General features: G+C 45.9%; 1 protein-coding gene across 1 annotated transcript in view; it reads right to left on the bottom strand.

Annotated features, from left to right (window-relative positions):
* Window positions 1-17,921: 17,921 nt before the first annotated feature.
* HMGCS2 (3-hydroxy-3-methylglutaryl-CoA synthase 2 (mitochondrial)) overlaps window positions 17,922-20,948 on the bottom strand; it is a 36,739-nt gene continuing 33,712 nt past the window's right edge. Inside the window, exons 8-9 of the mRNA XM_006900333.1 lie at window positions 20,456-20,581; window positions 17,922-18,028 (exon numbers count right to left, since the gene is read on the bottom strand). Of these exons, the coding sequence (XP_006900395.1) occupies window positions 17,922-18,028; window positions 20,456-20,581 (233 nt within the window). The remainder of the gene's footprint in view (window positions 18,029-20,455; window positions 20,582-20,948) is intronic.

Here is a 20,948-nt window from a genome sequence, read left to right on the forward strand (position 1 = left end):
GCTGCGTCGCCCTCACGCTGCGTCGCCCTCGCGCCACTCTTGCACATTTTATACACACCATATAGGGTGGTGATATCGGCATCTATAGTCTACTGCCTCCATCCTTCATCTATATGCCAGCTTATGCTCTTCAATCTGTTTTGTCTCTAAGCTTAGGATGAGTTGAAGTCTACTTGAATACAACATGAGAGGGACAGACACAGGAGCTAGAAGGGACTCTTGATGATGCCCAAAGAGAGTGACAATAAAATGGAAAATGTATATTCCTGACCACTTTGATGATTTATAGAGGAGTTTCTCCACTTGTTGGAATCTTTTGTGTTATATCCTGGTTGCCCAAGGTGGCCAAGAGAAAGATGCCTGTTCAGAGTAGTTGGCTAAATATCTAAAGTGTTTTGAAAGAGTCCTGTGGAAAAGAGGCATGGACCATAAAGTTTTCTGTCCTCTCAGACTCATCTCTGTAGGGATGGTAAACAATCCCTGGTCCTGCCCGTTGGTCATCCTTCTGGGCCCCATATTCAGACATAAACCTGGAATAGAGGGGTGTGCTGGACCTTGCCCTGGCCTGGCCTCAGGTCCCTGGTCCTACTTTCAGTCAAAGTAGGTATTCATTTGATATGCCGCTAAGCCAAGGAAAGTGTGGGTCCCCATCAGATAGAGTGGGAACACTTGGCAGATGTCCACAGTGTTGTGTGGTCATGTGACCAATGGTTATTATAGGCCATTTCTGAGCCCAACAGTGAAGGACTGACCTTTAGAAAGGGACTGACACCCACTTTGTGCAGGAAGCTTGAGCTGGTCATTGGAAGCCTTAATGGAAGCCAGTGGTAAGATACTGCCCTGAGAAATGTCTGAGGGACACTTGCACTCCATTGGCGAGGCATGACTTCTTCAGATGGAATGAAGGAACTCCACTTCCAGGCTCCTGTCAAGAGGAACTTCACACAAGTTGTCATGAGGTAAAATGTGTGTTGGCATTTTATGTGGCTCTACATTCCTGAAACTGACTATATAAAGTTCAAAAGGGACATTAATATTCATTTAGAAATGAAGAAAGGCCTTGATGTGTGTGTTCTGCTTTTGGATTGAGAAAATATGAGCAGTGTACCCAGACTGGGACGCTGAGAGCTATGGTAAGCTTGGGTCATCCTTCTTTGCCCAGAGGATGACAAGAAGGCATATTCACCTATTGTGTTTTGAAGGAGACCTGTGGACTGTCTCAGGTGGTCAAGAGGAAGAGATCTCTTCCAGAATGGTTAGCCAAGCATTTATGGTGTTTGGCAGAGGTCCTGTGGAAGAGAAGCATTGGACTATAAAGCTGCCTGTCCCCTCAGGCTTCCATGAGGCCCATCAGTCAAGGGAGGCCATCTCCATGATGATGATTAACAATCCCAGACCCTGCCCATTAACCAGCAACCTGGTCCCCACAAGGAGGGCCAAACACCCAACTGAGTGGCCTATAACCTATCCTGGTATGCCATCAGGTTCCTGGTGCTCTTCTGAGAGATGGTGAAAGGAGGGACTCATTTGGTATGCCACTCTGCCAAGGCAAGTGTGGGATCCACATTGTGCACAGTGCAGACATTTGGAAGAGGTGTGCACCCTGGTGACGGGGTGGGGGGGTCCCATAGTACCAGTAACCATTTGATGTCTTTTCTGAGCCTGACAGTGAAGATTGGCCTAAAAAAGGAACGAAACTCCATTTCCTAATGGCACTTTGCCTCTGATAGGTCCTATTAAATCTACTTCAGTCTCGACACCCTACAAACCTGGTCCAGGATCCTACTGCTTTTGGCTACAGGTTATAAGCATCCACTCAGTTCCTGCCTTAGCCCTTGCTCTTCCAAGGCTGCCTCCCTTGTATACCTCAAACCCACCCTTTAGCATAATGACACTGGCATCTCTAGAGTCCACTGTCTCTGTCCCTCTTATCTATATCAACTTTCATAGTCTGACTGTTGTGCCTACAGCTCTGGAAAGAGTTGTAGTGTACTTTATGGGAGGAAGAAAAACAGATTCCTTAAAGACCTCCCTGAATGTGCTCCCAGACAGCAGCAGTAAAGTGGAAACGGTGTATCCATGACCATTTTGACGGTGTGTGGAAAGGATTTCTCTACAGATTGGAATCCTCTGTGATTCCTGGGAGTCCAAGGTGGTCAAGAGGACTTTCTTCCACAGTAGCTGGCTAAACACCTGTTGTGTTTTGAAGGAGTCCTCTGTAAAAGGGCAGAGAGCCATCAAACCACCTATCTCCTCAGATGTTGTCCCCTCAGGCTTTCAGAAGCCCTGCCCACCAGATCCAGAGGAGGCTGGCTCCATGGTGATGTAAACAATGCCTGGCCCCACCCACTGGGCATCCTCCTGGTCAAAGAGACTCAAGCACCTGACAGAGGGGTCAGCTTGGCCCTATTCTAGCCTTGCCTCTAGTCTTGGGTGCCCCATCAGAGGTGATCAAACAATGTATTCTTTTAGATCTCTTGCCAAGGAAAGGGCTGACTCCCCATTGTACACAATGAGAACACTTGGAAGATGTGTGCACAGTGGTAGTGGGGGTGCCATCAGACCAATGGTTAGGTGTGGCCTTTTCTGAGACTGGCAGGTAAGGACTGACCTATGAAAAGGATCTGAATCCCACTTTCTGATGGAACTTTGGGTTGCCTATTGGGACACTAAGTGGGATCCAGTGGTTAGGTTCTGCACTGAGTAATGATGAAGGACACTGGCACTCCATAGTGTGAGGCCTGACCTCTTCAGACATCCAAAGCCACAGACAAGATGTTGGTTACGGACATAAAGGAACTTCACCTGCAGGCTTTTATCAAAGGGATGTAAGTCTAGGTCGACAAGATATGAAATGTGTGTTGGTCTTTTATGTGACTGTAAATCAACTCTATGTAGTCCACAAGGAACACTGGCAGGCAGAGAGGAGGTATGACCTAGTTGTGTGTGTGTTGCTGACTGACTGGGCAAACAGAAATGGAATACCTGGACTGTGAGTGACCCTGAGGAGCTTGGTAGGTTTGCTTATCTTTACACAGGGGATGACATGTACTTCTTAGTAGCACATTTTATGCATAGTGTGGAAACAGATCAGATGCCTGTCAGTGACCAGTCTGTCTCTTCAGCAAGACAGGGTCCCAGTAGCTCTACCTCAGCCTCTTTAAGATCTTGTTTAGGATCTTGCAGCTGTTAGTTACAGGTGCGGGCATCTACCCAGTGGTTGCATTAGGCCTTACTCTTTGATGGCTTTCCCCCTTGCGCATCCATTATGTTGAGTGGAGACACTTCTGTCCCTAGATTTCACTGCCTCTGTCCTTCCTCTCTATTTAATTTATGTCCTTCAATCTGTTTTGTTTCCAAGCTTGGAATGAGTTGAAGTCTACTCTCATACAACTGCTTAGGAGGGAGAGATACAGAATGGCCTTTCTGCTGGTGCCCACAGACACCACAGACAGTAAAGTGGAAAATGTGTATTTTTGGCCATTTGATGGTCTGTGGAAGGAGTTTCTCCACGTGCTGGAATTCTCTGTCTGATTTCCTGGCTGTTGCAGGTGCCATAAAGGAAGAGTTCTCTTCCAGAGTAGTTGGCTAAGCATCTATTGTATTTTGAAGGAGTCTTGTGGAAAAGAGGCATCAGACCAGAAATCTGTCTGCCCCTCAGACCTTGTTCCTTCAGGCTTCCATGAGCCCTGCCCACCAGTTCCAGAGGAGGCCATCTCCATGGTGACGATAAACAAGCCCTAGCCCAGCCCACTGGCCATCATTCGCTCCCCCAACCACAGGCTCAAGCGCCCAACAGAGGGGTCTGCTAGGCCCTGTCCTTGCATCACCCAGGTCCCTGGTGCTCCTCTCAGAGATGGTCAAAGGAGGTATTTGTTTGGTAATGCCACTTCAGAAAAGGGGAAAGGGGAGTCCCCATAATACACTCTTGGAAGGTTTGTCCACAGTGGTAGCTGTGGTTCCCATGAGACCAATGGTTGCTGGACACCATTTCTGTGCTTGGCAGAGAGGGACTGATCTAGAAAAAGAAACTAAACCAAACTACCTTATTGAAGCTTGGGCTGGCCCACTGGATCTTCTGTGGAAGCAGTGGTAAGGTTCTGCCCCGGCGAATGTCTGAGAGGCACTGCCACTCCATAGTGGAAGGTCTGACCTTGCTTGACGGCTAAGGTCACAAACAGAATGTTAGGTATGGAAATGAAGGAACTCTATCTGCAGGCTTTATTACTAGGATGTACCTACTGGTCAGTAAGACGTGAAATGTGTTGTCTTTTTATGTGATGCTATTATTCTGGAAATGACTTGCTGTAGACCACGAGAAACATCAGTAGGCAGTTAGAGAGGACGCATGATCTTGTTGTGTGTGTATTGCTGGGCGTTTGAGTAAATAGAAACTGTGTTCCTAGACAGTTAACCTGAGGGCCTTAGTAGGTTTTGGTCACTCTTTTTCACCCACAGGATGACAAACTGTTGTAAGTCAAACACCTCAAGCTTCCTGTGAGAAGTGAGAAGTTGTAACCAATGTCTCTTCAGCAGTACAGCACCCCAGGAAATATACTTCAGTCTCAACACCATACTTGCCCTCCTTTGGGATCCTGCTGTGTCACAAGCATGGGCATCTATGTAGTTCCTGCCATAGTTCACGCCACCCTTGCACACCTGATACCCACCTTGTAGAATGGGGACACTTGTGTCCCTAGAGTCCACTGCCTCCGCTGTTTCTCTCTTTTTCAGCTTATGCTCTTCAAACTGTCATGTCTCCAAACTTGAAATGAGTTGCAGTGTACTCATGTATGACTACATGGGAGTGAGAGACTGAGGTGATGGAGTTGCCTCAGTAAAGTTGCCCACAGTCAGCAGCAGTAAAGGGGAAAATGTGTATTAATGACCACTTTGATGATTAGTGGAAGGAGTTTCTCCACATGTTGGAATCCTCTGTGTAATACCCTGGCTGCCCAAAGTGTTGAAGAGGAAGAGATACCTTCCAGATTACTTGGCTAACCACATTTTGTGCTTTGAAGAAGTCCTGTGGAAAGGAGGCATTGGACCACAAAGCTGTCTGTCTTCTCAGACCTTGTCCCATCAGGCTTCCATAAGCCCTACCTACCAGTTCAAGAGGAGGGTGTCACCATGGTGATGGTAAATAATCCCTGACCCCACCCACTGACTATCCTCCTGTCCCCCACACCCAGACCCAAGCATCCATCAGAGGGGTCTGCTGGGCCCTGGCCCGGCCTGGCCTCAGGTTTCTAGTGCTCCACTCTGAGATGGTCAAAGGATGTATTCACTCAGCCAAAAGAAGTTTGGGTTCCACATCATACCTAGTGGGAACACTTGGAAGATGTATCCACAGTGTCAGTGGGAGTCTCATGAGACCAACAGTTATTGTAGGCCCTTTCAGAGCCCAACAGGGAAGGAAGAGCCTACAAAAAGAAACTGAACTCCCTTCCTGACAAAAGCGTGGGTTTGGCCTACTAGGAGCCTAAGTAAAACCCAAGGTAAGGTTCTGCATACACAGATGTATAATGGACACAGCCACTCCACAGTGCAAGGCCTGACCTCTTCATATGGCCATAGCCACAGGCAAGATGTTGACTGCAGATATGAAGAATTTCTAACTGCAGTCACTTCTCAAGAGGATATACCCATAGGTTTGTAAGACGTGATACGTGTGTGTGGGCCTTTTATGTGACTGTACCATCCTGAAACTCTTTGTAGTCCATGAGGGTCGTTAGTAGGTAGTTAGAGAGGAAGAATTGCATTGTTGTGTGTGTGCTGATGGTCACTTGAGAAACATACAAACCACATACTCAGCCTATGAGCCTGGGGGATGATAGGTTTGGACTGCTCTTCCACACCCAAGGAATAACAAAAACTGTTCTAAGTCAAAACACCTCATACTAGTGTGGGAATCAATTAGGCTCATGTCAGTGACCACCAGTCTGTCTCTTCATCAGAACAAGATCCCAGTAGAACTACTGCAGCCTAAAGACCCTTTTGGGAATCCCACTGGTTTTGGTTATAGGTGTTGCATCCACCCAGTTTCTTCCTTAGGACTTTTTCTTCCAACCATTGCTACTTTTGTACACCTCATACCCACCATGTAGCTTTGTGACATTAGCCTCTCTACAGTCCACTGCATTTGCTTTCCTCTGTCTTTTAACTCTGCTCCTCAACCTGTTGTGTCTGCAAGACTGGAATGAGTTGGAGTCTACTTGCCCATGATGACTGGTAGAGAGCAACGTAAGTGCAGGAAGGGCTTTCCTGAAAATTCCCACAGATAGTGGCAGTGAGGTGAAAATGGTATTTTGAGGACTGACCGTGGAGGAATGTGGCATCAAGATTGGAGGAAGACTTATCTCCAAAGTACTGAAGAACAAAGATGTCAGTCTAGAGACTAAGGTACGCCTGATCCAGCCCATGGTCTTCGAATTGCTTGCTATGTAATAGAGAACAAGACAATGACTAAAGATGATATAAGAACAACGCTTTTGAGTTGTGGTGCTGAGAGTATTGACAGGAAAAGGTGAAACCAAATTTTTCCTTGGAGGCAAGGATTTTGAAGCTCCAACTCACACACTTTGGGCATGTGACCAGCAGGGAACAGTCCTTGCAGTAGATATCATGCTTGGAAGGGTGGAAGGACAGTGCAAGAGAGTGAGACACTGGATGAGATGGATTCACACAGTAACTGGGGTTATAGAGATAGGTATGTCAGAGGCAGTGAGACAGGTTCAGGATAGTGCCGGTCTCAGAACTACTGTGCATAGACTATGAGTCACAGGCAATTCGATGGCACATAACAACAACACAACATTGTCTGTGGAAGAAGTTTCTCATGTTGGAATCCTCTGTGTGATACCCCGGCTACTCAAGTTGGCCAAGAAGAAAAGATCTCCTCCAGAGTAATTGCCTAAGCATCTATTGTGTTTTGAAGGAGTCCTGTGGAAAAAGACAGAGGGCCATACAGCTCTCTGCCATCTCAGACCTTGTCCCCTCAGGCTTTCATAAGCTCTGTACACGAGTTCCAGAGAAGGCCATCCCAGGGGGATGATAATCAACACCTGGCTCAGTCAGCTGACTTCCTCCTTGGTCCCACACCCAGACCCACGCATCAAACAGAGGAGTCTGCTTAGCCCTTGTTCTGGACTGTTCTCTGGTCCCTGATATTCCTCTAAGTGATCAAAGGGTGGATTTATTTGGCATGCCACTCAGACAAGAGAACTGGGGGCTCCCTATCTACATAGTGGGGACTTGGATGATGTGTCCACAGTGGTAGTGGGTGTTCCATAAGACCAATAAGTGGGGTTACATTGGAAGGGCTTTCTAGTTTGACACAGCCAGAGCCTGTCGTACAAAGTGGAGCTAAATCCCACTTCCTGGTGGAAGGTTGGATTGGCCCATTGGCAGCCTCAGTGGAAGAACAGTGGTAAGGATCTGTCCTGACAAATGTCCAAGGAACACTGCCACTCCATAGGGTGAGGCTTGACGTTTTCAGATGGCCAAGGCCACAGGCAAGACATCAGGTAAGGACTTGAAGGACTCCAACAGCAGACTGTTATCAAGAGGTTGTACCCAGAGTTTGACCTAAAGTGAAGGGGTGTGTTGGTCTTTTAGGCGACTGTATCATCTTGAAACTGACTCTGTGTAGTCCATAAGGGAAATTGGTAGGCAGTAAGAGAAGAAGAGTTTCCTAAATGTGTGTGTGCTTTTGGCTAATTGAGAAAATAAAAACTCTATGCCCAGACTGTTGACTGTGGAGCCGAGTTAGCTGTAATTGCTAACAACCTTAATCTCTTCTCCACCTATCATGGTGCTAACAGTTGGCCCATTGGTGAGAATCTTTGTCTTCTTGATGCTGAGCTTCAGTCCATATTGAAGACTACAGAACTTGACTTTCTGCATCAAGAGCTTCAGGTCTTAAGTTTCAGCAAGCAAGATTGTGTCATCTGCATATCATAGTTTGTTGATGAGTCTTCACTCTTAACACTTTTAACACCAGCAGTCAGGAATTCAAAAGATGAATTGCATTGGAAAATCTGCTGTCAGGGACCTCTCCAGAGTGCTGAGAAGCAACAACGTCACTCTAGAGACTAAGGTGTGTCTAATCCTGGCCACAGTCTTTGCAATTACTTGTTATGCTTCAGAGAGCTGGACAATGACTAAGGATGACAGAAGAAGAATCGATGACTTTGAGTTGTGGTGCTGGAGAAGAGTCTTGAACATTCCATGGATTGCCAAGAAAACAAATAGGTCTGTCTTCGTGAGGGTGAAACATAGTTTCTCCTTGGAGGCTAAGAGTTTGAAGCTCTGTCTCACATCATTTGGGCACATGGCCAGGTGAAGGACATCATGCTTGGAAGGGTGGAGGGATAACATAGGAACGGAAGACCCCAGAAGAGATGGATTAATACAGTAACTAGAACAATGGGGGTTGGTGTGTCGGAATTAGTGAGACTGGCTCAGAACAGGGTTCACTATAGGCCACAGGTTACTTGACAGCACACAACAACAACAAGAAGAACAAATTATATTGGTTGTTTTGTATTTAAACCTTTTGTTTAAAGTCAACAAAACCTCAGGGAGGAACTTTGTATTTAAAAGTCAATTATTTTATTTTGGAGGAACATTCATCTAAGTGGTACAGCACTCTTCTTGTTGTACTGAGGTAACTTGGGGTTGCTGTGATGCTGAACCTTGTGCCACTGGGCTGTCAAATGCCATAACAGTTAGCCATGCCTTTGAGTTCTGGTGCTGAAAAAGAGTGATGAATATACCATTGACTGCTAGGAGAACAAGCAGGTTCATCCTAGAGAGGGTAAAACCAGGCTTCTCTTAGAGGCAAGGATTTTGAAGCTTCATCTGACATACCTTGGACATATTGCAAAGAGGGACCAGTCCTTGGAGAAGGACATCATGTTTGGGAGGGTGGAGGGATAGTGCAAGAGAGGAAGACCCTCGATGAGATGGATCAATTCAGTGACTGAGGTAATGGGGGTAGGTGTGTCAGAGACAATAAGATTGGCACGGGATGATCAGGGTTTAGGGCTGTTGTACATAAGGTCAGTATGAATCACAGGTGACTTGATGGCACAAAACAACAACAGAACAACATGGTGGACAGTGTTTGGTGGAACTCCCAGTTTAAGACAAGTTTGGAAGTAGGAGTGGTATCCACTTCCTAAACAACATGCACCTGGAAACTCTATGAACTTTGAGAAATGAGTCATGCTAGACTCAACAGCAGTCAACAACAACAACAACAATATACTCAGAACTGTGACCCTGAGGGATTTAGTTGGCTTGTACTGCTCTTCTTCACCTAGAGGATGACAAAAACTTTTCTAAGTCAAACACCTTTCAGTGTGAGAATTGATCCGATGTCTGTCAGTGACTAATCTGTTTCTTCAGCAAAACAGGGTCCTAGTAGATCTGCCTCACACTCGACACCATACAAGACCCACTCAGGATACTCCTGTTGTTGATCACAGACGTGGGCTTCCATCCACTTCCTGCTGTCTTCTTTGATAGCCACTACCCTTGAACATCTCATGCCCACCCTGTAGTGTGGTGACACTGGCTTCTCTAGAGTCCACTCCTTCTGTCCTTCTTTCCTCTCTCTTTCAACTACTGGTCTTCAGCCTGTTGTGCCTCCAAACCTGGAATGAATTGGAGTCTTGAATATGACTACATGTTAAGGAGAGATACAGATGCTGATGAAGCTGCCCGTAGACAGTGGCAGTAAAGTGGTAAAGGTGTATTTATGATGACGCTGATGGCTTGTTGAAGGAGTTTCTCTTCATGTTGAAATCCTCTCTGTCATACCCTGGCTGCCCAAAGTGGCCAAGAGAAAAAGATCTCTTCCAGAGTAGTGGGTTAAGCATGTACTGTGTTTCGAAGGAGTCTTGTGGAAAAGAGGCAGAGGGCCATACAGCTGTCCTCCTCGTCAGACCTTGTTCCCTCAGGCTTTCAAAATCACTGCCCACCAGTTCTAGAGGATGTCATCTCAATGGTGATGGTAAGTAATCCCTGGCCTTGCTCACTGGCCCTCTTCCTGACCCCCCACACCAAGACACAAGCACCCAACAGAGAGCTCTGCTTGGCCCCGTCTTGGCCTGACCCTACGTCCCTTGTGCTGCTCTCAGCTGTGGACAAAAGATAAGTTCATTTGGAGTGTCACTTGACAAGGAAATTTGCAGCTCCTCATTGTACACAGTGGGGACACTTGGCAGATGTGTCCACAGTGACAGTAGGTTGTCTGATGAGAACCAGGAGGCCCTTTCTGAGCCTGACAGAGAAAGACTAGGCTACAAATAGGAGTTGAATTCCATTTCCAGTTAGATGCTTTGGCAGACCATTCAAATCTAATGGAAGCCAGTAGTAAGGTTCTGCTCTGACACACGTCTTAGGGACACTGCCACTTCACAGCGCAAGCCTGATTTCTTCAGATGACCAAGGCCATAGGCAGAATGTTGAGTACAGACATGAAGGAACTCCACTTACAGGCTCATATCAAGAGGATGTACCCACAGGTTGGCAAGACAAGACATGTATGTTCCCCTTTTACATGACTGTACCATTTTGAAACTCTCCAGTCCACGAGGACACTGGTAGGCAGTGAGAAAGGAAGAATGACCTTGTTGTATGTGTGATGCTGGCTGACTGAGAAAATAGAAACCATATACCCAGGCTGTGACCCTGAGGGTTTTGGCTGTTCAGCTTTTGCTGTTTTAAGTTACATACCTCATGCTTAGTGTGGGAACTGATCTGATGCCTGTCAGTGATTGTTCCGTCTCTTTAGAGGACAGAGTGGCAGCATATCTACCGCAGCCTAAACACCATACAAGACCTACTTTGGGATTCCACTGCTGTCGGTAATCGAAGTGGTCATCCACCTTGTTCCTGCCTTAGGCCTGGCTCTTCTGAAGGCCTGGACCATGGTGACACTGGTATTTCTTGAGTTCACTGCCTTTGTTCTTCCTCTCTCTTTCAACTTCTGCCTTTCTATCTTTTATGCCCCAAGCCTGGAATGAGTTGAGGTCTACTGGCATACAGCAACATGGCCGGGAGAGACACAGGTACAGACAGATAGAGCCTTCCAGAAATTGCCCACAGATAGTGGCAGAAAGCGAAAGGTTATTTTGAGGATGGGTTTGATGGTCTGTGGAAGGAGTTTCTCCACCTGTTGAAATCCTCTGTGTGATTCCCTGACTGCTGCAGGTGGCCTAAAGGAGGAGTTCTCTTCCAGAGTAGTTGCCTAAGCACCGCTTGAGTTCAGGAGTCCAGTTGTAAAGAGGCAGAGGGCCATAAAGCTGCCTTTCTCCTCTGACCTTGTCCCCTCAGGCTGTCATAAGCCCCACCCACCAGTTCCAAGTTAGGCCATATCTCCATGGTGATGATAAACAATCCCTGCCCCCACCCACTTGACATCCTTGTGGCTCCCACACCTGACAGAGGGGGCTGCTCAGCTCTGTCCTGGCTGGACTGCCCGCTGCTCTCTTGTATGCCTTTTGGAGGTGGTCAAAGGACATATTCGTTCGGTATGTCACTCTGCCAAGGGAAGTGCAGGCTCCCCGTCATACTTAATGGAGCTATATGTTCATAGAGGTGGCAGTGGGTCCTGTGAGATCTATGGTTATTGGAGGCCTTTTCTGAGCTTGAGAGTGAGGGACTGACTGACTGCCCTACAAAAAGGTGAGGAATCCCATTTCCTTATGGAAGCTTGAGATGGCCTATTGGCAGCCTAAGTGGAAGCCAGTGGTAAGTTTCTGGACTGACAAATGTCTGAGGGACACTTCCACCCGGCAAGGTGAGTCCTGGCCTCTTTAGCTGTCAAAGGACACAAACAAAATGTTGGTTGTGGACATAAAGGAACTCTATCTGCTGTTTTTTGTCAATAGGATGTACACAGATGTTGCCTTGAAGTAAGACGTGTGTGTTGGCCTTTTATGTGACTGTAACATCAGGAAACTGACTCTTATGAAGTCCACGAGGGACGTTGGTAGGTAGTTAGAAAGGAAGAATTGCCTTGTTTGTGTTTGCTGCTGGCTGATTGAGAAAATAGAAACCATATACCCAGATTATGACCCTGATGACTTCGGTAGGTCTGGGCTGCTTTTCTTCACCTCGGGATGACAAAAACTCTTCGACACAACCCTGCTTGCTGAAACTGAGAAGGACCTGAATCACTTGCTGCAGAAGGTCAAGGACTGCAGCCTTCAATATAGATTGAGGCTCAATATCAAGAAAACAAAAATTCTAACCACTGGGCCAATTGGCAGCATCAGGATAAATGGTGAAGAGATTAAGATTGTTAACCTCTTTAGTTTGCTTGGCTCCACAGTAAACACTCTTGGCACCAGCAGTCAGGAAATTAAAAGACGCTTTGCAATGGGAAAGTCTGCTGTTAGGGACCTCTTCAAAGTACTGAAGAGCAATGTTGTCACTCTGGAGACTAAGGTGTGCCTGATACAGGCCATGATCTTTGCAATAACTTGCTATGTGTCAGAGAGCTGAACAATGACTAGGGAGGATAGAAGGAGAATTGATGCCTTTGAGCTGCAGTGTTGGAGAAGAGTATTGAATATACCATGGACTGCTAAGAAAACAAATATGTTCACCCTAGAAAGGCTTAAACCAGGCTGCTCTTTGGAGGCAAGGATTCTGAAGGAGTCTGACATACTTTGGACATGTTGCAAGGAGGAGGGACCAGTCCTTGGAAAAAAAGTGTCATGCTTGGGAGAAGAGAGGGACAGTACAGGAGAGGAAGACCTTCTACGAGGTGGATTGATTCAGTGACTGGGATAATCGGGGTGGGTGTTGTCAGAGACAGTGAGGTTGGCATAAGATAGAACAGGGTTTAGTGCTGTTGTGCATATGGTCACTATGAGTCGCAGGCAACTCGACAGCACATAACAACAACTTCTAAGTCACATACTTCATGATTAATGTGAGAAGTGAGCAGGTACCTGTCAGTGACCACTCTGTCTCTTCAGCAGACAGGATCCCAGCATATCTGCCTCAGCCTTGATACCATAAAAGACTCGCTCAAGGTACTGCTGCTACTGGTTATAGGCGTGGGCCTCTACCAACTTCTCACCTTAGGCCTCGTTCTTATGAAGGCTGCCAACCTTACATTTTTCATACTCATCACATAGTGTGGTGACACTGGTGTCAGTCCTTCGTCTCTTTTTCAACTACTGCCCTTCAATCTGTTGTGTTTCCAAGCCTAGAATGAGTTGGAGTCTACTCATATACTACTATATGGGAGGGAGAGACACAGGTGCCAGAAGGGCCTACATAAAGGTGCCTACAGATATTGGGAATAAAGTGGGAAAGGTGTATTTATGACAGCTTTGATGGTCTGTGGAAGGAGTTTCTCCAGGTGTTGGGATCCTTTGTGTTATACCCTGGCTGCCTAAGGTGGTCAAAAGGAAGAGATTCTTCCAGAGTAGTTGGCTAAGCATCTAAAGTGTTTTAAAAGAGTCTTATGGAGAAAAGGCAGAGGGCCATGCTTTTGTGCTCAGACCTTGTTCCCTCAGGATTTAAAAATCACTGCCCCCCAGTTCCAGAGGAAATTATCTCCATGGTGATGGCAAACAATCCCTGGCCCCACCCACTGGCCATCTCCCAGGCCCCAAGACCCATACCCAAGCACCCAACAAAGGGGTCTGCTCAGCTCGGTCCTGGCCTGTCCTGGTGCTCCTCTTGGGAGTGGTCAGGGGATGTCTTCATTTGGTAGGACCCAGAGCCAAGCGAAGCAGATGCTTCCCATCATACACAGTGGGGACACTTGGCAGATATGTCCACAGTGGTGGTGAGGAGGGTCCCATAGCCATTTTTGAGCCTGATAGGGAGAGACAGGATTACAAAAAGGAACTGAACCACACATCCTGATGGAAGTTGGATTGGCTCATTGGGAGCCCAAGTGGAAGCCAGTGGTAAGGTTCTGACCTGACGAATGTCTGAGGGACACTGTCACCCCATAGTCCAAGGCCTGATTTCTTCAGATGGCCAAGGCCACAGGCAGCATGTTGAGTCTTGGACATGAAGTAACTCCCTCTGCCAGCGCTCATCAAGAATATGTTAGTTGGCATGACGTGAAACATTATTGTCCTTATGTGACTATACCTTCTTGAAACCTACTGTATGTAGTCCATGAAAGCCATTGACAGGCAGTTACAGAGGAAGAATGACCTTGTTTTGTGTTTGTGTGTTGCAGGCTTATTGAGAAAATAACAACTGTATAACCACATCCTGACTCTGAGCAGGTTGGCAGGCTTGGGCCCTTTTACCCAGGGGATGGGGAAAAATGCTATTCTAAGTGAAACATTTCTTGCTTAGTGTGGGAATTGGTTCAGTGCCTGTTAATGAATAGACTGTTTAGCAGGAGAGGGTCCCAGTAGATCTACCTCAGCCTTGAAACCTTAGAAGACCCACTTCAGGACCCTGCTATTGTGTGGGACCCTGCTATTGTGTGGGACCCTGCTACTGTGGGTCACCATGCTGTCTTAAGTATTGCTTTCTCTTTCAACTTCTGTTTGTCAGTCTGCTTTTCCTCCAAACTTGTAATGAGTTGGAGTCTATGGGAGTATATGGAAGGGAGAGATGCAGGCAAGGTGTGATCAAAGAGCTCTGCATTGCAGCTCTTGTAGACATGTCTCTGGCCCATATGCTGGCTCTGTATTCACCTGTGTCTTTGTTGTTGTCAACTCCACTCTACCTGGAACCTGACTCCTGTGCAATGCTAACTTATAATGGGTGCTGGTTAGACTGTTGCATTCTTTGGGAGTTCATTGGCTGATTTTCATAAATAGATAGCCAGGCCTTTCTTCCTAGTTTCTTTTATTTTGGAAGTGCCTCTGGAATCTTCCACATCACACAAGCTCCAGTGACAGACAAGTGGTGGCTGGGCATGAAGTGTCATGTCTGGTTGTCAAACTTGCTTCTCCAGTATGTTGATGTTGTTTGGTCAGTCAAGTATGACTCACAGTGACCCTATGAATAATACATCTGAACCCTACCCTATCCTGTGCCATTTTCATCATCTCTGACATACTTGAGCCCATTGCTGCTATCATGTGTCAATTTATCTCAGTTGAGTGTCTTCCTCTCCTTCTCTGACCCTCTACCTACCCAAGCATGAAGTTCTTCTCCAAGGAATAACCTCTCCTAACAACAAACTATGTGAGATGAAGGTTTGTCTTCCTTGCCTCCCAGGTGCATACTGACTGCACTTTCTGTAAGACATATCTGTTCATTCTTTTGGCAGCCCACGGGATATCCAGTACCCTTCTCTAAAACCACAACTCAAAGGAATTGTTTCTTCTATCCTTATTCGTTGTCCAGATCAATAATAGGTGATTGAAAAAAATCCATAGCCTGGATCAGGTACACCTTAGTCTTTAAGCTTACATCATTGCTCCTTGGTTTTTAGGACAGGCCCTTAACAGGAGATTTTCCCAGTGTAACACATCTTTTCATTTCTTGACGGCTGGTACTAAGGATTGCTGATTGATTCAAGTAAAATGAAATTGTTATCAATGTCAGTCTTTTCTCCATCTATCATGGTGATTGATGCCCCTTGGCCCAGTGGTAAGGATAAACAAAGATGTAACAGCACAGAACTTTAATAGTAACAAAAACATAAAAGATAAAACAAATGCTGAAAAAAAATTATCTGGATCTTGATGAAAATAGCTGGTCTGTCACATTTCTGGAAGCCAGGGGGGTTTGAGCACAGCTCTTTGTTTCTCCATCTCATTCTTCACAAAGGGTCCTTGGTCCATAACACCAGAAGCTGGGGACAGTGGTTGCCACCGAGAAAGGCATTAAGAGCTATTTTAAAATATTATTTCACTCTACAGCAACAATGCACACGGGGCTACTGCAACCAAACCATGTACCAGCTACAAACGCAAACTTTTTATAGGATCACGGGCAAAAGCTTTGCAGTGCCATGGACCTGTATTAAAAAAAGACAGAAGGATGCCATTCAGTGCAAGTTCTATGCCTGGGCACCTTGGGCATGTCTGCCTATCCCCCATGCCTGCTCCTTGCCCATGTGTGGCAGCACAGAGGGCTCTTCTAATGGCTCTCCCTGCCCAACCAGCCCCCTTGCACAGGAGCCCAGGCTGGGTACATGTTCTCTCATAGATCCTGACAGTGATAGGAGAGCAGGCTGGGCAGGCTGGGGCACTGCAGAGGCCTAGAGAACAGACAGAGCACTGTAGCAATCCCCAAAATAGCTAAAACTCTTTGTTGTAGGTCATGTGGATAATTAGTGTGAGAAAAATACAAAAGTCCCATAGGTTCAGTTTTGCCTAAGCACTTGAGAGAGATTAGAACCATGAGAGAAAGGGGATCTGATATGGAAATTCTCCCTTGAAAACCTCAAATCTCAATCTCTCTTCCCCACCCCCTGCCCTTTTTCTTCCTTCCCTGTCTCTAATTTTGCTTATAATGACTGAACTAGCTTGACATATTCAAAAGCTTCCTCCAGTTGCGCAAACAGTTAAGTGTTCCACTACAAACAGAAAGGATAGTTCAAATTTCTACCTCACAGAAGAGCCTCTGAACAAAGGCCCAGTGATCTACTTCTGAAAATATCAGTCATTGAAAGCCTGCAGGAGCATAGTTCTGCTCTGACCCAATAGGAGCCCCTGTGAGTCAAACTTGACTGCATGGCAACTGCTTTATTGGTGTTGCTTTTTCCTTGCTACTGTTCTAACCTTGCTGTTAAGTTCTATAAAGTCAACTCTGACTCACAGTGACCCTATGGAATGGAGTAGAAATGCCCCTGAAGGTTTCTAGGCTGATGGCAATAGTCCACAGGGGGCTTTGCTACTAACCCAGTGGCTTTGCCTCTCTGGTGGTTCGAATTCACCAGCAGCTCATTGGAAGAAAGATGGGCACTCCCCTTCCGTATATTTTGCAGCCTCAGAAAACCCACTGGAGGGTCAATGGTGATGAGTTTGAAGTGTTTTCTTTTTTCCCCAAGTCTTAATGGGAGTGGATTATCAAGTTTCCTATGAAGATGGTAGATGGTTTTGAACTGTCAATCTTTAGGTCAGTGCTCAAGTACTTAACCACTGCACTACCAAGACTCCTTGATTTAACTTTAAGATCAGACTTAAACATGCAGATTGCCAAACAAACACTGCCTGGTAGTACCAAGGTCTTGAGAGCCTTCTTCACAGCCTACTCACTGGCTTCCATCAGCTTGGCCTGTCCAGCTGCCTTGCCTACCCTTCCTAGTTCCTGTCATCCGAGTGGCTGTGATTTAGTGACCCAATCAGAGAGGCCTGGAAGCTGAGCACATGCCAGTGGTGAGGCTGAGCAAAGGCACCCTCATGCTAAGATCCTCTGCTGCGTTAAAGTCTCACTGTTTGATCTGTTCATCCTTTTTCTCCATCAGCTTCAACCTCCCCTTCCCCTACTCTACTTCCTGCCCTAGGCATGTCTTTTTCTTCCTCCCCTTTAATCTACCAAATGAGAACAAATAAACAATCCATAAAAATACAGCTTCTGAGGAAGCTCCATGTGCTTAAGTATATCAGGCAGACAGTTTCACTCTTCTATTCATATCCATGACTTAATGGCATGTCTCTTCCCAGCTTTTGCCCAGTTTTGATGACCCTTATGGTGCCAAGTCCTCACCACTAACCAGTGTGAAAACAGTGGGCCCGTTCTGGCATGGTTACAGTGTCAGAATTGTGTTTGTTACTTACAGGAGAGCTAACAGGGTTTTGTGCCCCCACTCAGAGTAACTGGGGCAATGGGGGTAGTTGTGTCGAAGTCAGTGAGACTGGCTTAACACAGTGTAGGCTTCAGTCATACACAGGGTCGCTATGAGTCGTAGGTGACTCAACGGCACATAACAACACCATCACCAACAACAACTACAGGGTCACTCACCAACTTCAGAAGGGACGTCGAGCGTACTTCCGGCGGTACATCTCATCCACTCGCTCTAGGTACCAAGTGCCTGGGAACAGGCTGTTTGTGTCACCAGGGGGTGAGAAGTTCACTGTGGAGTGAAAGGAAGAGATGATACTCAAACAGAGACACATGATAGAAGAGAAAACCAGCAAGCTCTCCAGGCTGTATTGACGGTGGCTATCAAGGTGGTTCATCTTCCAAAACCCTGGACCAGCATTAGCCACCTCCTTGGGTCTGACACTTAAGCCGTGGCTCCTAACATCTTTATTCTAGGAGTGTGACATTTTCCCACCGTAAACACCTCCTTTCTCCACGGAAATCTTCATCACATACTTTTGTCCATGACACTTTGGCTGAGGAAGACCACAGAACTCCAGGTCCACAGTAGATAGTTCCTTATTTGCCCTCAGCTCTCTGCCTGGATTTCACTGTAGCATCCATAAATGCTCACCTCAAAGATCTTTTACTTTAAAATGTAAATGCTATTATAATACATGGATAATAAAATATTCACCATACCATAGACTGCCAACAAAACTAAAAGATCTGTCCTGGAGAGGGTGAAACCAAGCTGTTCCTTGGAGGCCAAGGATTTTGAGACACCATCTTTCCTATTTTGGATGTGTAACCAGGAGGGACCAGTCTTTGAAGAAGGATGTCATGCTTGGAAGGGTTGAGGGACAGCACAGGAAAGGAAGACCTCAAATGAGAGGGGTTGATTCAGTGACTGGGGTAATGAGGGTAGGTGTGTCAGAGACAGTGAGATTGTCTCAGGATAGAACAGAGTTCAGACTTAGTGTACTTAGGATCACTATGAGATATAGTAGACTTGATGGCACATAACAACAACATCCATTTTAAGTGTGTAATTCAGTGACAATAATTACATTCTGATGGCCTTGTGGTAAGAAGTAGCACTGAAATCCCAAAGGTAAAGGGTTCAAATCCACCAGCTGTTCCATGGGACAAGGATGAGCAATCTCCTTCCAAATAATAAACTGCCTCTGAATACCTGCTGGAGGTTTAGCTATGGGTTGGCACCAGCTCAACACCACACAACATGTTGGGATAACAAAAAAATGTGTTTTATTATCCAAACAGAAACTCAGTATGTCTTAAGTAAAAACTGTTTCTGCCCTCCTCCTCAGCTCCTGGTAACCACCAGCAAACTTCTGTCTCTATGCATCAGCCTCTATTTCATGTGTGAAATGTAGTTCAGTATTTGTCCTTTTGTGCCTCTTTTACTACTCTTAGCACAATGTTTTCAGGATTAATCCTTGTCATACAATGTATTGAGATTTCATTTCCTTTTATGCTAACTACTATTGTATTTTATGGGTATACCACATTCTGTTTGTCTGTTCATCCTGATGAAAATGTGGCTTCCTTCTAAATGTTCTAAAATTACTTTCCCAGTTAATGCTATCTTGTTGTAGATCAATCAGTAACCAAATAGGTGTAGGTTTTCTAGACCATTGGCACATTCCCAATTTTATATGTTCCATCTTCTAAGACCATATTGCAAACCAGATGTCTCTAGTTTTGCTGGAGAAAATATCATTATCATAGTTTTGAAGCCACCATCCAGTCTCATTATTTCTTTGGCTTTTGCTTTCTTTTCACTTATTTTTTGGCAGTCTGACTGTTCTGTCTGTTGGAGAAAGAGGGCAGTGGAGAATAAACAGTAGTATTTTTTGTTAACATTTATCTACACTAGTTGGTTTAATATGCTTCCCAACCATGTGAAATTAGTATTCTGTTAGAAATGAGGTAACAGAGAACAGTGTGGTCATTTCCCCAAAGGTAAGCAACTGGTCAGTGGCCCAGCTCAGGGTCAGATGTGGACACCTCGTCCTGACACCTGAGCTCTTTCCACTGCTGCACAGATGGGTTCTTTCACACACTAAACTTCTGGCTTCTGTGGTATTACATTCTTTAGTTCCCTGACTTGGACAGCTTGCTATATTTTGAACTGGGAAAAGTATGTCTCTTACCTGTTCCCAGCTCTCTGCCTGTGCTTCCCTGCCCAGGACTTGACCCATTGGATCAAGCAGATCATTCCCCAGTCATAGTTCATAGACATCCAGACGAAGGTCAAGTGTATTCTAGAGTTTTTGATCCCTGGCTCTCAGCTAGTTGTTATTAGCTATTGTTGGTCCCAGATTTGTGGCAACCCCAAATCATCTAAGAACAAAATGCTGCCTGGTGCTGTGCCACACTTATGCTCAGATGTTGGTCAGGCTGGTTTTCAGAAGTAAATTGCCAGGCATTTCCCCTAGTCCATCCTACTCTAGAAGCTCTCCTGATATCTATTCAGTATCATAGCAGCTTGCAAGCCTCCTGTGACAGACAGGAGGTAGCTGCATATAAGGTTCCTGGGCCCAGAATAGAGCCCATGCCTCCTGCATGGCAGATGAGAATTCTACCCTTGAATCACCACTGTCCTTTGGCTCCCAGTCCTTTGGCATGAAACTGGAGATGAAGTGTTCACCTCTCATTCTGCTCCTTTTCTTACTTTTTCGGTAGAAATGTTCTCTCTGGTCCATTACTTCTGTGAACTCCTCAGCAGATGCACGCTTCCTGGAGGCTAGGCGGTCCGGCAGGTTTGCTACACTGGCCACCAGCTTCTCAAGTGGGGAGCCTAAGAAGGAAAAGTGTAATGTTCATTAAACCTGCTTTACTGTCACCACCAACCACCAACAGCCAGTCTCTGTGAGAGTTCTCACATCCTGCAGAAAGTGCTTTGTGTGTGGCTTAGAGTAAGTATCAAGAAATGATAAAGAGCAAGAAATGTTATGTTAGTAAACAATTCAGGCAGACTCACTCACGTGAAAAACTAAACCTACTGTTATTGTTATGTGCTGTCAAGTCATCTGCAACTCATAGCAATCCTATGTACAACAGCTCTGAACCCAGCTCTATCCTGAGGCAACCTTATTGTCTCTGACACATCCACTCTCATTACCCCACTCACTGTATCAATCCATGTTGTTTGTTGTTGTTATGTG

Source organism: Elephantulus edwardii, unplaced genomic scaffold (genome assembly GCF_000299155.1).
Source record: "Elephantulus edwardii isolate Elephantulus edwardi_28Jun2011 unplaced genomic scaffold, EleEdw1.0 scaffold00280, whole genome shotgun sequence".
Classification (NCBI taxonomy): domain Eukaryota; kingdom Metazoa; phylum Chordata; class Mammalia; order Macroscelidea; family Macroscelididae; genus Elephantulus; species Elephantulus edwardii.